This window comes from Geotrypetes seraphini, chromosome 8, assembly GCF_902459505.1.
Source record: "Geotrypetes seraphini chromosome 8, aGeoSer1.1, whole genome shotgun sequence".
In the NCBI taxonomy this organism is placed as follows: domain Eukaryota; kingdom Metazoa; phylum Chordata; class Amphibia; order Gymnophiona; family Dermophiidae; genus Geotrypetes; species Geotrypetes seraphini.
The window spans coordinates 33,679,777-33,697,068 of NC_047091.1; the positions used below are offsets into that span (position 1 = coordinate 33,679,777).

Here is a 17,292-nt window from a genome sequence, read left to right on the forward strand (position 1 = left end):
GGAGTTCCACCAAAAATTATAATTTAATCTATTCCAATTTTTCCAATAATATGTAATTTGTTGAATGGCAACCCCAGTCATTATAAGTAATAATTTGTTATTATTTGTAGATATCTGACTTTTTGCTCTCATTGCCATACCAAACAGCACAGAATCATATGATAATGCCACAGGATTATCTAATAAACTGTTAATTTGGTCCCAAATTGATTTCCAAAAATTCATAATGAATGGACAATAGAATAATAAATGATCTAAAGTCCCTGCTTCGAGATGACAGTGCCAACATTCATTAGACTTAGAGCTATCCAATTTTTGTAAACGAACAAGGGTCCACAAAGCTCTATGTAACAGAAAAAACCAAGTTTGTCTCATGGATGCCGACACTGTACATCTCATCCTCCAAGACCAAATTCGTGGCCATTGAGACGCATTAATTTGATGCTTAATCTCAATGCTCCAAATGTCTCTCAGACCTGTATTTGGTTTTTTCTTAATAAGTCCAGTTAATAATTTATACCTCTGAGCGGCCTGGAAGTCTGTCTGAAAACATAGGAACTCCAGACTATATTGATTATTAAGGTTTTTCCAGTCAGGGAACCCCGCCTGAATGGCATGCTTCAGTTGCAACCATCTAAAACTTTCTGATTTAGTAAGGCCATATTTGTGCTGCAACTGTGAAAATTCAAGCATTTTACCATTAGAAATAACATCCTCTAATATACGTATTCCTGCTATCATCCATTGCTTCCAGACAAGTCTTTCTCCGCCAATTTGAATCTTGGAGTTCACCCAAATAGATTGATTTGTAGATTTGTGAATTGGAATATTTGTTAAATTACTTTTTTTTTTTTTTTTTAATTCTTTATTCATTTTAAAACTTTCATCAAGTGTACAAAAATTTATAATAAATAAAATAAATCTAAGCACTTGTGCATCTTATCATTATATCTTATAATTAAAAATATAACCCTCCCCCTCCCACCCTTGAATCCCTCTACTTATTATATTTTCATATAATGGAAACCCACCCCCCACCCAACCCTAAATCTAACATAATTAATAGAAAAATATTAGAAAAATTGCATCAATCATGACAAACGGACGTTAATGGCTCCCAAATTTTAATAAAATTTTTATAATTTCCATTCTGTACCGCTATTGATCTTTCCATTCTATATATGTGACAAACTGAATTCCACCAAAACTTAAAATTGAGCCTACTATGATCTTTCCAGTTATTAGTAATATGTTGGATGGCAACTCCAATCAAAATCAATAAAAGTTTGTTATTACATATTGATATCTGACTCTTTTTTCTCATAGACATACCAAAAAGCACAGTATCATAAGATAACGCTACATGGTTTTCCAATAAACAATTTACTTGATCCCAGATTGAGTTCCAAAAGGCTAAGATATGGGGACAATAGAACAAAAGATGATCCAAAGTCCCTGCATCCAGATTACAATGCCAGCATCTATTAGACAAAGAACTATTTAACTTTTGCAATCTAACTGGGGTCCAAAAAGCTCTATGTAACAAGAAAAACCAAGTTTGTTTCATAGACGCTAACATTGTACATCTCATTCTCCAAGACCAAATTTGTGGCCACTGAGATGCTGAAATATTATGCTTAATCTCAATGCTCCAAATATCCCTAAGAGTATTTTTAGGCTTTTTTTAACCAAATCACTAATAGTTTTATACCACTGTGCGGCCTGATGTCCCAGAAAGTCCGCCTGAAAACATAAAAATTCTATGCTAGATTGAGTATTCAAATTTTTCCATTCAGGGAACCCTGCCTGAATGGCCTGCTTTAATTGCAACCAACAAAAATATTGTGATTTGTGAAGCCCAAATTTATGTTGCAATTGTGTAAAATCCAGCAGTTTACCATTAGAAATTACATCATTTAAAGTTCTAATTCCTGCAATTATCCAATGTTTCCAGACGACCTTGAAACCGCCAATTTGAATTTTGGAGTTTAGCCATATGGATTGATTAGTTGAGTTATTAATAGAAATTGCTCTTAAATTACTAACAAATCTTAATGTTTTCCAGATATCCATTAAAATTCTATTTTCTTTGTATAATCTGGGCATCTTGATACTGAGAACATGAGAAAGATGTAAAGGAAACATGAGTCGCCATTCCAAATATAACCAATCAGGAGTATATTCAATGAGATCCGGGAGGACCCAATACATACCTTGACGTAAAATATAGGCCTGATGGTACCTATAAAAATTTGGAAAATTTACCCCGCCCTCCTTAATTGGCCTTTGCAAAGATGCTATAGCAATTCTAGGAGTTTTACCAAGCCAAATAAATTTTATAATAATCGAATTCAATTTTTTATAGAAAGACCCTTGAAAAAATACTGGTATCATACTCATTTGATAACAAACTACAGGCAAAATCATCATTTTAACCGTTTGGACTCTCCCCCACCAAGATAAGTGTAATGGATTCCAATGCTCACATAATTCTGTAACCTTTTTTAACAAAATTTTTTCATTTTCTTTTACAGTCTCATCTACTGTATTTTTAATCCATATTCCTAAATATTTTAATCCATCTTCCTTCCAAACGAAAGAGAAGGAATCAAACATATTTTTTAAACAATGTACATTGAGTGGAAGAAGTTCAGACTTATTCCAATTTATTTTATAACCTGAAAATTTACCAAACTTATCTATCAAATCTAACAGACAAGGAATGGAGGAAACAGGATTTCTCAAATATAGTAAAATATTTGTTAAATTACTTACATACCGTAATGTTTTCCATATATTAGCTAATATGCTATTATCTTTACTATAACTAGGCATTTTGATACTGAGCACATGACAAAGGCGTAATGGAGACATGAGTTGCCATTCTAGCCATAACCAATCTGGAAGTTTTTCCATGAGCTCTGGGAGGATCCAATACATACCTTGGCACAAAATATAGGCTTGATGTTATAAAAATTAGGAAAATTTACCCCTCCCTCTGAAATTGGTCTTTGTAAAGATACCAAGGCCACTCTAGAAGTTTTACCCAGCCAAATAAATTTTATAAGAATACTATTTAACTTTTTATAAAAGGACCCCTGAAAATAAACCACCAACATACCCAACTTATAACAAACCACAGGCAAGATCATCATCTTTATAGTTTGGATCCTCTCCCACCATGAAAGATGTAAAGGATTCCATTGCTCACACAATTCTGTAACCTTCTGTATTAACAATTTTTCATTTATTTTTATTGTTTCCTCCAACGTATTTTTAATCCAAATGCCTAAATATTTTATTCCATCTTCCCTCCAAAGAAAGGGAAATGAGTCAAACAATCCTTTTGTACAATGGACACTGAGTGGAAGAATTTCTGATTTACTCCAATTTATCTTGTAACCTGAAAATTTTCCAAATTTTTCAATCATTTTAAGTTAGCTAGGAATGGTTGTCTCAGGATTTCTCAAATAGAGCAATATATCATCCGCGTAAGCCAAGACCTTATATTCCCGATCTTTATGAGGAATACCCTGAATCTCGTCTGCTTGCTGAATAGCCAATAACAAGGGTTCTAATACAATATCAAAAAGCAGAGGAGACAAGGGACAACCTTGCGTGGTTCTTATGTATAAACACAACACTTATATCCTCCAGTTCAAACGCTGAAGTTAAAGCTCAAGGCTTAACTATTTTATACCTAAAGCAAACAGCTGAAGCACATATGCAGGGGAATTTGCCTCAGAAGCTACCGGGCAATCATTGCTCCAGAGCTAGGAAGGAGAACCCGAATTCCTCATTGGTTAACCTTCAGTATTCTACCATAGGCAACCCCACTGTGCCAGCTATAACGGTAAGGTGATTAAATATTAATCAAACAAAGTGCAAACCACATTTATCTGTTGCTTCATGGCAGCCAGGCTCGATTGTGTGATACAGGCACTTCCTCTCCAAACAGCCAATCACCTTACCTCCTCGAGACCGATTCGAACCTAACCGACCTGTCTAAGAACATATCCTCTTGTATAATGAACCCACAATCCTGGGCCCACACTGTGCAAATGAAATTGAATGAGTCCAAAACAAGACTTCTTTGGCTCGGTCCAAAACTAGATCACCTACCCACCTCCATCCCAATACCCTATGGCTCCTCTCTGCAGCTTGAGTTCTCGAGCAAGGTCTTGGGCATCATCATTGATTCCACATTGTCCTTCAATGACCACCTCCAATCCTTGGTAAAAAAAATGCTTTTTCAGCCTTCACATGCTGAGGAAAGTTAGATCCTGCTTCCATCAAAAACATTTTACCCTCCTTGTCCAATCCATCATCCTCTCCAGATTGGATTATTGCAACTCTATCTACTTAAGCCTAACTAAGAAAAACCTCCACAGACTCCAACGGATTCAGAATACCGCGGCCAAGCTCATCTTCGCTAAAAGTAAATTTGACCATGTCTCCCCGCTCCTGGCCAAGCTCCACTGGCTTCCGATAATCGCCAGGGTCCACTATAAATGCACCTGTTTAACTTTCAAAATCCTATATGGTATCCTCCCTCCCTTTATCCCTCTTTCTTGGAATTCCTCAAACCCTAGTACCAGTGGCGTACCTAGGGTATGTGGCACCCGGGGCCCATCATTTTTTGAAACCCCCCATGTAAAAAAATATTTTTTGTAATAACCATGAAACGGAATAAATGATCATAATAGAAACAGGCAGTGAAAATTTTCTTTTATTGAACCTCATATATGTAACCATTATTCCAAACATACCATAACATAACATAAATTATGTCTGAGTTGTCATGACATCAGAAGTACATATGGAGTAGTTGCAGGTGATGCTTGGGACAGTTCTGATTGTGTTAGTTCGGTTTTATGTGTTTTTTGAATAGAAGGGTTTTTATTTCTTTTTTGAAGGTTTTGTAGTTTGTGGTCGAGGTCAATAGGTTGTAGAGTTGGGGGTCGAGTGTTAGGAGGTTGTCGAACAGTTTTTTTCTTTTGACGTTTTTGGTTGGAGGGTGTGTGAATGGTGCGTGAGTTCTCCTATGTCTGGTTGAGGTGGATTGAATTATTTAACTGAAGAAATTAGTTACCCCCCCATTCCACACACATTAATTCTCTTCCATTTTTTTTCCCATTATAAAAAACACTGATAAGTTCTCAGAAAAAAAATACATTAAAATAAGAAGTGAAAACAAAGGCCCCTACAGATGAGAACATAACATAAGAATAGCCTAACTGGGTCAAACCAATGGTCCATCATGCCCAGTAACCCATTCTCATGGAAGCCAATCCAGGTCACTAGTACCTGGTCAAAACCCAAAGAGTAGCAACATTCCATGCTACCGATCCAGGGCAAGCAGATGTTTCCCCCATGTCTTAATAACAAACTATGGACTTTTCCTCCAAGAATTTGTCCAAACCTTTCTTAAAACCAGCTACGCTATCTGCTTTTACCATAACTTCTGGCCACTTCATTTTTAAGCTGAGATCTTTTCTTCCAAACAGAGACTTTGCTAGATGTCAAATACAGCACAAGGTAACTTTACACGGACTTAGCTGTGCAGGAAATGTGAATCTCCTCATACACCCACCATATAGTGCAAAAATGTGCAAAGGTCTGTTTTTTTCTTTCGATCACTACATAGACTAATGCCACACAAGCAGCGCTGTTACAGACATATTCTGTAGGTCAGTGCTAGCCTAAGGTTAACAAAGTTTCCTTCCTTGGACCAGAAGGAGATACTGACAAACCACTGGAAGAGATCCCAAAACAACTACCTAGGAACAACACCCAAAGACCCACTCAGTGTGTGAACCAGTTGAGTGGAGTGGACTAACTGGGGGGTGGAAATGGGCCCGGAGTTTGCTCAGCAGAATTTCCCAGATCACCTCTTTCTCTCAACACATTGACACGCTGCCACCACCACCACTAGGAACACCTCACCGGGTAGGCCAGCAATGCTATAAACTTTATAAAACACATTATTATATTTTCTTATAAAGCACATATTTTAACTGAACTCTCTGACATCCTCAGCCTTTCCATTCACAAATATAGAAGGAAGAAAAGTTTCCATTTCCTGCTGTCTCATGTCCCCGGCCTATACAATATTTTTCTTCTGCAGACCCTTCAAAAATCTGACCAAATCCTCGTTTCACTTGCATTATAAAGTACTGAGGATGCCATCTCTCCCCAATCCCAGGTCCTAAAGTCTAAGACAGTAGCGCAAACTAGTGCTGCCAGATTCAGGAAAAAAAATTTCAATTCGATTCAGCCTATTGAATTGGTTTATCGATTCGATTTTCCTGCCCAATTGGGTGTTTTTTTCAAACATCCTGGTGGGTTTATTTTATAGCTTTTTCACCCCCCCTTTGGCTTCTCCTAACCACACTGGTGCTGTGGTAATGTAATGTAATTTATTTCTTATATACCGCTACATCCGTTAGGTTCTAAGCGGTTTGAAGAAAATATACATTAAGATTATAAATGAGAAGTAAGAAGGTACTTAAAAAATTCCCTTACTGTCCCGAAGGCTCACAATCTAACTAAAGTACCTGGAAATTAATAAAGAAGAGAAAATAAAGATGGTTGAAAAAAGAATTCTATGTGAACTTATAGGATGGAAATTAAACTGACAGTGAAGAACTGTATGAAAAATACATATGGAATGCAGTTAGAGAGGGTAGGTTACAATCTATTTATGGTATTTGTTTAATTGGAAGGTGTTAAGGTGGGTAATTTGGGGGAAGGTTATCTGAAGGTAGGTGAATCTTCTGGAGGTAAAAGAGGAGGGGTTAAGATATTTGGATGAATTTTTTGAAAAGCAGGGTTTTGATTTCTTTTCTGAATGTTTTGAAGTTGTCTGATATTGTCATAAGATTGGAGATGGAATGGTTGATTTTTGCTGCTTGTGTTGCCAGAAGGTTGTCAAACATTTTCTTGCGTTGTGTGCCTTTGAGTGGGGGGAAGGCGAAAGGGTGTAAATAAAATAAAGAAACAAAAAGGACTTTTCCTCTCTCTGTTAAATCCTAGCTCACGTTTGCGGTCTAACACCAGCTCTGGCAGGATACACATTTCAAATCTGACATATTGTAATCACAAAACAGAAAATAAAATTAGTTTTTCTACCTTTTGTTGTCTGGTTATTTTTCAAATCTTGTTGGTCCAAGGCTCTGGTTGTCTTCTGATAACTTGCTTGCCAGGGACTCCTTCTTTCTTCTTTCTCCGTGCTAACCATCCATCTGCCATCTCTGTCCTCCCCTTCCGTTTCCCTTCCCTCCCCCGATGTCTGGCATCTTTCCTTTTTTTTGTCTCCCTCCACAGATCCACCTTTTCTTAACTATCCTTTCATCCAGCAGCTCTCCCTCCTTCCCCACCATCCCAGGGTCCACCATCTCTCCCTTTCTTTTCCCAACTACCTTCCTAACCAGTATCTCTATCCCCCTCCTCCACACCATCCCTTGTGTCCAACTTCTCTCCCTTTTTGTTCCTTCCCTCCCTAAAACCCATGTCCATCATCTCTCTCTCTCTCCTCTATTTTCAGACCCATTATTTCTTCTCACCCAAAGTCCGGCATATGCACGTCTCTTTAAACCCCTCCCCCTTCCCTCCGTGTACTTCTACACCAGGGCTCCCCCTCCTCTGAAGGCCTGTCCCCCCCTTAAAGGTCCGCATCCCACCCCTGAAGGCCTGTTCCCCTCTTGAAGGCCTGCCTGCCTGCTCCCCTTGAAGGCCTGCCCCCCCTGAAGGCTTGTCCCCCCCCTTGAAGGCCTGCACCCCTCCTGAAGGCCTGCACCCCCCCAGCCTGTCCCCCCCTTGAAAGCCTGCCTGCCTGTTCCCCTTGAAGGCCTGCATCCCCCCCTGAAGGCCTACACCCCCCTCGAATGCCTGTCCCCCCCTTGAAGGTCTGCCTGCCTGTTCCCCCTGAAGGCCTGCCCCCCCCTTGAAGGCCTGCACCCCCCGAAGGCCTACACCCCCCTCGAAGACCTGTCCCCCCCTTGAAGGCCTGCCTGTTCCCCTTGAAGGCCTGTCCCCCCTTGAAGGCCTGTGCCCTTCCTTGAAGGCATGTCCCCCTTGAAGGCCTGTCCTCCCCGAAGGCCTGCACCCCCCCCCCCCGATGGCCTGTCACCCCCCCTGAAGGCCTGCCTATCCCCTTTGAAGGCCTGTCCCTCCCCGAAGGCCTGAACCCCCCGAAGGCTTGTCCCCCCTTTGAAGGCTTGCCTGCCTGTTCTCCATGAAGGCCTGTCCCCCTGAAAGCCTGTCTCCCCCCCTCCACAAGGTTTGCCTGCCTGCCCCACCCTGAAGGACTGCTGCCCCCCCCACTACCTCGAAGGAGCATTCGGCCCCACCACAAAGCACTGCTCATTCCCCCGGCCTCCCCGCTTCATTTCCCTGGGGAAACAGCCTGCAGCAAGATCGCGCGATGCCAGCGATCTTTGCTTGCTTCGGCTGTTTCCTCTGCCGCGGTCCCGCCCCTCCTCTGACGTCAGAGGAGGGGCGGGACCGTGGCGGAGGAAACAGCCGAAGCAGGCAAAGATCGCTGGCATCGCGATCTTGCTGCAGGCTGTTTCCAGACGCGACACCTGGCGCGGGGGGGGGGGGGGGGGAGAACGGGACCGGGAGCACCCCCTCAGGGCTTGGCACCCAGGGCGGATCGCCCCCCACGCCCCCCCCTTGGTACGCCACTGCCTAATACCACCAGATCCTCCCACAAATTAAAACTATCCTTCCCCTCGCTAAAAGGCATTTCCCACACAGGAAAGTTAGGGACCTCCCTCCACTTCAAAATCACTGAGCTCTGGAACAACCTTACCTCCCCTCTTCGGAACTTGAGCTCTCTCCAAGTTTTCCACAAACCTCTGAAAACCTGGCTTTTCTCAAAAAATGTAAGTCTCCCTCCAACTTAGGAATCAAGGAAAAGCAATGTTACTTACCGTAACAGTTGTTATCCAGGGACAGCAGGCAGCTATTCTCACTAGTGGGTGATGTCATCCGACAGAGCCCCGATACAGACGTCTCACAAGCATGTCTTGCTTGAAGAAACTCAGAAGTTTCGAGATGCCTGCACCGCGCATGCGCCAGTGCCTTCCCGCCCGATGGTCCGGGTGTGTCTCCTCAGTTCAGGTAGCTAGCAGAGAAGCCAACCCAGGGGAGGTGGGTGGGACGTGAGAATAGCTGCCTGCTGTCCCTGGATAACAACTGTTACGGTAAGTAACATTGCTTTATTCCAGGACAAGCAGGCAGGTATTCTCACTAGTGGGTGACCTCCAAGCTAACCTCAATGGGATGGTGGGAGAGTTGGCAACTTAGGAGAATAAATTTTGTAACACTGTTTGGCCAAACTGTCCATCCCTTCTGGAGAAAGTATCCAGACAATAATGAGAGGTGAATGTATGAACCGAGGACCAAGTGGCAGCCTTACAAATCTCCTCAATCGATGTCGATCTGAGGAAGGCTACAGAGGCTGCCATTGCTCTGACCTTATGGGCTGTGACCTTATAGGGGAGGGGTAATCCAGCCTGGGCATAGCAGAAAGAGATACAAGCCGCCATCCAGTTGGAGATGGTGCGCTTCGATACAGGTTGTCCCAACTTGTTTGGATCAAAGGAGACGAATAGTTGAGGAGCAGTTCTGTGTGGTTTGGTGAGATCCAGGTAGAAAGCCAAAGCACGTTTACAGTCCAGAGTGTGAAGAGCTGATTCTCCAGGATGAGAATGATGCTTTGGAAAAAACACTGGAAGTACAATAGATTGGTTGAGATGAAATTCAGAGACCACTTTAGGCAGGAATTTCGGATGAGTGCGGAGGACAACCTTGTCATGATAGAATACTGTGAAAGGTGGATCCGCCACTAAGGCCTGCAACTCACTGACCCTGCGAGCAGACGTGAGGGCCACGAGAAAAAACACTTTCCAAGTGAGAAACTTGAGCGGAGCCTTGTTGAGAGGCTCAAAAGGAGGTTTCATAAGCTGAGAAAGGACAACATTGAGATCCCAAACCACTGGAGGAGGTTTGAGAGGAGGATTGACATGGAAAAGTCCTTTCATAAACCAGGAAACCACAGGATGAGCAGAGAGAGGTTTCCCTTGTAGAGGCTGATGGAAAGCCGCAATAGCACTCAGGTGGACTCGTATAGACGTAGACTTGAGACCAGACTGAGACAGGTGTAGAAGATAGTCCAATACAGAGGATAGGGAGGCTCGCTGAGGCTCCTTAGAATTGGAAACACACCAGGAAGAAAATCTAGTCCATTTTTGGGAGTAGCATTGTCGAGTAGCAGGCTTCCTGGAAGCCTCCAAGACCTCCCTCACCGCCTGGGAAAACTGGTGAGGAGTTACGTTGAGAGGAACCAAGCTGTCAGGTGGAGAGACTGCAGGTTGGGGTGTAGCAGAGATCCCTGATGCTGAGTAAGAAGGGAAGGAAACACTGGAAGAAGGAATGCTCCCTGCTGCTGAGTTGAAGTAGAAGGGAGAATCAAGGTTGTCTGGGCCACCGAGGAGCGATCAGAATCATGGTGGCATGGTCGGACTTCAGTTTGACCAGAGTCTTTTGAATGAGAGGAAAGGGAGGAAACGCATACAGAAAGCGATTCCCCCAATCCAGCAGAAAGGCATCCGCCTCGAGACGATGAGGAGTGTAGATCCTGGAACAGAATTGAGGCAGCTTGAAGTTGTGGGGAGCCGCAAAGAGGTCTATCTGAGGCGTCCCCCATTGTGCAAAAATCAGATGAAGGGGCTTGGAATGGAGTGTCCATTCGTGAAGCTGAAGAAGTCGACTTAGGTTGTCCGCCAAGACATTGTCTTTCCCCTGAATGTAGACAGCTTTGAGGAAGGCGTTGTGGTGAACCGCCCAATCCCAGACTCTGAGAGCTTCCTGGCAGAGGGAGGCCGAGCCCGTGCCCCCCTGCTTGTTGACATAATATATGGCGACCTGATTGTCTGTGCGAATGAGGACCACCATGTCATGAAGCAGATGTTGAAAAGCTTGAAGAGCATTGAAGATGGCTCTGAGCTCCAGAAGATTGATTTGATGGAGTCGGTCCGCACTGGTCCAGAATCCCTGAGTGAGAAGACCATCCAGATGAGCTCCCCAGGCATAGGTCGATGAATCGGTTGTGAGAACCTTCTGGTGGGGAGGAGTGTGAAACAGCAAACCTCTGGATAGATTCGAAGAGGTCATCCACCAAAGTAGAGACTGCCGAAGAGTAGGAGTGACTATGATGTGCCGAGTCAACGGATCTGACCCCTGAGTCCATTGAGAAGCCAGGGTCCACTGAGGAATTCTGAGATGGAATCTGGCAAAAGGCGTCACATGAACTGTAGAGGCCATGTGGCCCAGGAGGACCATCATGTGTCTCGCTGAGATGGACTGGCGAGAAGACACAGACTGGCAGAGATGAAGAAGAGAATCCATGCGCTGAGGAGGAAGGAATGCTCTGAGTCGAATGGTGTCCAGGACCGCCACGATGAATGGGAGAGACTGGGTAGGCTGTAGATGAGATTTGGGGAAGTTGATCTCGAAGCCCAAACTCTGCAGGAAGTAAATAGTGGCCAGGGTCGCCGAGATGACCTCTGGAGCCGAGGGGGCCTTGATGAGCCAGTCGTCGAGGTAGGGAAATACCTGAAGACCCCTGGTCCGGAGTGCAGCGGCCACCACCACCAGACACTTCGTGAAGACTCTGGGAGACGAGGACAGGCCGAACGGAAGCACTCGGTACTGCAGATGTAGATGTCCCACCCGAAATCCGAGAAACTTGCGAGAGGCCGGATGAATGGGAATGTGAGTGTAGGCCTCCTTGAGATCTAGAGAGCATAACCAGTCGTTCTGCTCGAGGAGGGGATAGAGAGAAGCAAGGGTCAGCATGCGAAACCTCTCTTTGACCAGGAACTTGTTGAGGACCCTGAGGTCCAGAATGGGTCGCAGGTCGCCCGTCTTCTTCGGGACAAGGAAGTACCAGGAGTAAAACTCCCGGTTGTGCTGGTCCACAGGGACCGGCTCGACGGCATGAAGCCGGAGCAAAGCATGAGCTTCCTGAAGAAGAAGGGTGGTCTGAGTCAAGTTTGAAGGATACTCTCTTGGAGGGTGGTCCGGGGGGACCCGATGGAATTGCAGAGAGTACCCTTCCTTGATGATGGTAAGGACCCAGAGGTCGGTGGTAATCGCCGTCCATCGATGGAAAAAATGATGGAGGCGACCCCCAATGGGGAAAACAGGGGATGGCAGAACAAGGTCGGTTATGCTCCCTAAGAGAGAGTCAAAAAGGCTGAGTGGCCTTAGGGACATTAGACGGTTGAGGCTTCTGCGGAGCCTTTTGTGGAGGCTGTCGTTTTGCAGGCTGCCTGGCAGCTGGAGCTTGCCTCGGAGTGTAACGCCTCTGATAGATCAAGGGCGGCCTGGCAGGTCGAGACTGTTGAGGCTTAGGCTTAGGCCGAAGAATAGACTGAAAAGATTTTTCATGGTCAAAGAGCTTCTTCGTCACAGTCTCGATAGACTCGTCAAATAAATCCGCTCCCGCACAAGGAACATTGGCCAGCCTGTCCTGGAGGTTCGGGTCCATGTCAATGGTGCGAAGCCAGGCCAGACGACGCATGGCCACGGAGCAGGCAGCAGCTCGAGCTGAGAGCTCGAAGGCGTCATAGGAGGACTGGCAGGTTTAGAAACAAACCTAAATAAGCTTTGCTGCATACATCATTTGTCTCCTGTGTAATAAAGTGCTAGGTGAAGGGCCAAGGAGTGAAAAATATATGGGGGGGGGGGAAAAGAGAGCGACTCAAAAAATCCCAACCCACAAAAAGATATAAAAAAATAAATGTAAAGTGCAAGTGCTAAGTGCAAAATAAAGATGAATGGTGAATATGTAAAAAGATAAATAATGAGTCTTTTTCTTATTAAATATTTAAAAATTCAAGAGTCAATCTCCGATGGTGATTCAATTCTTGTATATTCCTAATATTCCATAATCGTGTATTGTGCAAATCGCAATAAATCAGAAATCCCAATCCCAGTTGATATCTCTTATAGACTAGGTCTCTAAAAATAAATAAAGAACTCATCTGAATCTGAACGAAAGATTATATCAGCTCACAAGTATTTATTTGTCTTTAATTAAGGCATACTAACCGATTTAGCATGCGCTAAATGCAAAGGCGTCCATAGATTGTAATGGATGTCTTAGGATTTAGTGCGCTTTAATAAAAGGACCAAAAGGACCTCTAAGTTACACACTAAGCGGTCCTTTTACAAAGGTGCAATAACGGTTTGATGCGCAGAATACCGCGCTTTAAACCGCCTGCCGCGCTAGTACCTAACGCCTCCATTGATGAGGCGTTAAGATTTTAGGCTGCCGTGGGGATTAGCACGTGATGAAATGTCCGTCGCGCTAACCCCCATAGCGCGCTTTGATAAAAGGAGCCCTAAGATTTCATTTTTTTGTGTCGGGGGCATGTCTGGGGATGGGGAGTAGGTGGGTTCTGTTCTAATTGGTTAGCACAGCTCCATTGTCACATGCTAACCAATTAGCACGTGGTTAGCACAGGAGTCCTTACCGCCCACAAAACAGGCGACAGCAGGGACTCACACGCTAGTTGGAAAATTAGCACGTGGCCATCAATTCCAAAAATAGAAAAATTGGCCATTTTACCCAGGCACGAGTAAAATGGCCCCACTGTGATGCCACCTATTCTTTGCCTCTTCCATTTGGCATACCTGTATATAGTTTTCCAGAATACTCATCATGTATCTTTCTGAAGCTATTGGACGATGACAAATTGGTAGAAGAGCAGACTGGCATGTTGGCACTTTTGATTTGATACGATTGTTCTAGGATATTTTCACCATTAAGAATTACCTGAATAAGACACCAATACAATACTATAATTACTATGAGAAACTGGAAAATTAAAATAGCTTTTATTTTTAGACTTATAACGCAATGGGGAAGGATGCTGGGGGAGAAGATACGCTTCCCACCACTGTTCCCTCTAAACTGAGCATGAGTCCTCCAAATGCTACCAGTGGGGGATGGGGCTTCAATATTCTGCTTTCAATTGCAAGACAGAGGCAGGTTCCCTGGATCCAGCAGAGCTCTCCTGTCCTAGAGAGTGGCCCAGGGACAAAGTTTATCCCTGTCCCCACAAGCTCTGTCCCCAAGGGCACTGTCCCTGTCCCAACCCCGCAGGTTCCATCTCTGTGCACTCTGTCCTCATTTGCACAAGCCTCAAACACTTATAATTTTATATTTAAATCTTTTTGGGTAATTCCATGTCAAGTGGTTCAGAGCTCTCCTCATAACTATCTTTGATTAAATTTTTTCAGGAGATATGTCAGGACCTCTAATAAAGATAACCAATAACCAAAGTTTTGGGACATGATCTCAACTAGGTCCAGATTTAAGGGCCCCTTTATTTGGGCTACTTTTATGTAGCTGCGGAAGATGTCAAGTGGGGATCCTCCTTGAAATTGGACCAGTCAACATGGAACTACCCTTTTATTAAAGTATAAAAAGGGACAATATTCTGTACAACTGTTTATAAATCACAAATAGAGCCATCCATTTCGAACTGGTTTTGGTACATCCTTCCCAAAGATACAGTTGCCTATGTTTTTACATCATCTGGGAAGATAATTGGATTGTCTTTTAGACATGGGTGTGGAAAAGAACCTAAACTGTGTAGTGAATAAACAGGAAAACAAGTGTCTATTAAATGTTGACAATGTTCCTCGATGCCAGCAAAGATGGATGAATCTGTTGCAGTAACAGTAAAATACTTAAGCAGCTGGGCACATGATGGTAAGATGTTGTAGGTTGCAGACAAGACACAAATGATGTAATTTAACAGGAGTTCACTGAAATCCAACAACAGCTTCTGCAATTTTTTAATCATTGAATTCAGTTGTCAATTGTTTAAGATGTTTTAAGATTTTACATAGTGATACCAGTCTCAAGATTTTAGAGAATGGCACGGGGACAAAGTTTGTCCCTGTCCCCATTCCTGTAAGCTCTGTCTTAACCGCAACGTCTTAACCGCAACGTCTCGAACACTTATGATTTGAAAGTGTCTGAGGCTTGTGCAGACGAGGACGGAGCTTAGACATTAGTGGAATGAGGCATTATGACATCACAATCTGAGCTCTAGAATGTTGCTACTTATGATTTTAAAGTGTTTGAGGCTTGTGCAGATGAGGACGGAGCTTAGGCATTGGTGGAATGAGGCATTATGACATCACAATCTGAGCTCTAGAATGTTGCTACTTTTAAAGTGTTTGAGGCTTGTGCACATGAGGATGGAGCTTAGGCATTGGTGGAATGAGGCATTATGACATCACAATCTCAGCTCTAGAATGTTGCTCTTAGGATTTTAAAGTGTTTAAGGCAGGGGTGCCCAATACGTCGATCGCGATCGACCAGTAGCTCAGGAAGGCAACGTGAGTCGATTGCGGAGCCCATCCCAGGCTCCGTGATAGACATGTGTTGCCGTCCTGATCTACGGGCCGATCAGCCTTCCTCTACAGTGTTCTCCCTAGGGCCTTTTAGCTGGGCGGTCCACCCAGCTGTCATCTGCTGCTGCTGAACATTAAAAAAAACCAGCTTGGAGATTTCAGCCCGTAGCGAACTTATGTTCCGGGCTCTATAATGTGCGAACCGGCTTCTCTTCTCTTCCCTCCGAAACCGGAAGTTATGTCCGGGGGGGGGGGGGAGAAGGGAAGCCGGCACGCACATGTTGAGAGCCCTGAAGCAAGCGTTCGCTACGGGCTAATGCGGGAGACAGGTTAGTGAAGCATTTGTTCTTCTTCCCGCCGGGTCCTGCCTACTTTCTGTTTCCGCGAAGGCAGGACCCGGCAGCATTTCCCCCAATAGGTTGATCACGATCTTGGGCTGATCAGCCTTCCTCTTCCCAACGGTAGAATTAATGTAGGGGAGAGGAATGCTGGTTGGCCGAAGCAGGGAGAGCTTGGGGCCTGTTATTGGTGGCGTTTGGGTCCTGGTCCCCGATGGCAATGGAAGTGGCAGTGGCTTGGGGGAGGGCAGGGAGAAAGAAAGAAAAAGGGCAGGCAGGGAGACAGAAGGAAAGAAGAGAAACAGAAAAAAAAGAAAGGGAGGCAGAGAGAAAGAAAGGGCAGGGAGAGAGGAAGAAAAAGTTGGGGGAGGGAATGAGGTCTGGAGGAGAGGAAGCATACAGGCTAAAAGAAGGGAAGAAAGATTGTATGCACAGTCAGAAGAAGAAAGTGCAACCAGAGACTCATGAAATCACCAGACAAGGTAGGAAAAATGATTTTATTTTAAATTTAGTGATCAAAATGTGTCTGAATTTATACCTGCTGTCTATATTTTACACTAAGGTCCCCTTTTACTAAACCGCAATAGAGGTTTTTAGTGCAGGGAGCCTATGAGCGTCGAGAGCAGCGCTGGGCATTCAGCACAGCTCCCTGCGCTAAAAACTGCTATCGTGGTTTAGTAAAAAGGGAGGGGGGTATATTTGTCTATTTTTGTATGGTTGTTACTGAGGTGATAGTGCATAGAGTCATCTGCTTTGACCTCTTTGAAAAACCCTGGAATAGGAATGATAATTAACATTTTCTATGCGTACAGTGTGTTTTGTGGGTTTTTTTTTAAATTTTATTGTTGGTAGATCATTTTGACTTGGTCATTTAAAAAGTAGCTCGCAAGCCCAAAAAGTGTGGGCACCCCTGGTTTAAGGCTTGTGCAGATGAGGACGGAGCTTGCAGAAATGGGACAGGGACAGTCAGGAAAAGAACTCGCGGGGATGGAAAAATGAGTTCCTGCAGGGTCGGGGAAAAATTTATCCCCGTGCCATTCTCTACTCTCTGGTTAACACTCACGCTCGAGCCCTTTGAGCATTTGGCACACAATAACTTGCCAGACATATCAGGCACTGAGCACTCAAGGCATGTATGATTGGTCATAAATGTATGTTGCAATATTGGTTACAAAAAGATTCTCCTAGTTATTGACATTGGAGGAACCAATTTCATTGTTTAATTTTATTTGAGATTTGGGAGGTTCATAAATTTCCTAGAAGAACTCATTTATTTTTGAAAATTTGGAACCCTTATATACAAAAATTATCCTCAAAAGCAAGAAGTATGATTCTTAATATTTTACATTGAAGCTATGTAAATGTTTTGTACATTTTTTATACTTGATGTCACCTTTCATTCTTGGGTAGAGGGGTGGAATATTATATGTGTGAAATTAATTGAACTGTATTTTTGTTTAATTCATTTATTATAATGTTATAATAAAATTAACACAATAGGGGGGGAAAGAGG

General features: G+C 43.8%; 1 protein-coding gene across 2 annotated transcripts in view; it reads right to left on the reverse strand.

The window, feature by feature from the left end:
* STPG1 (sperm tail PG-rich repeat containing 1) overlaps positions 1 to 17,292 on the reverse strand; it is a 54,626-nt gene that overhangs the window by 36,593 nt on the left and 741 nt on the right. For both annotated transcript variants that reach the window (XM_033955574.1, XM_033955573.1), the window contains exon 2: positions 13,708 to 13,849. In XM_033955574.1, coding sequence (XP_033811465.1) covers positions 13,708 to 13,737 — 30 coding nt within the window. In that variant the 5' untranslated portion in view covers positions 13,738 to 13,849. The remainder of the gene's footprint in view (positions 1 to 13,707; positions 13,850 to 17,292) is intronic.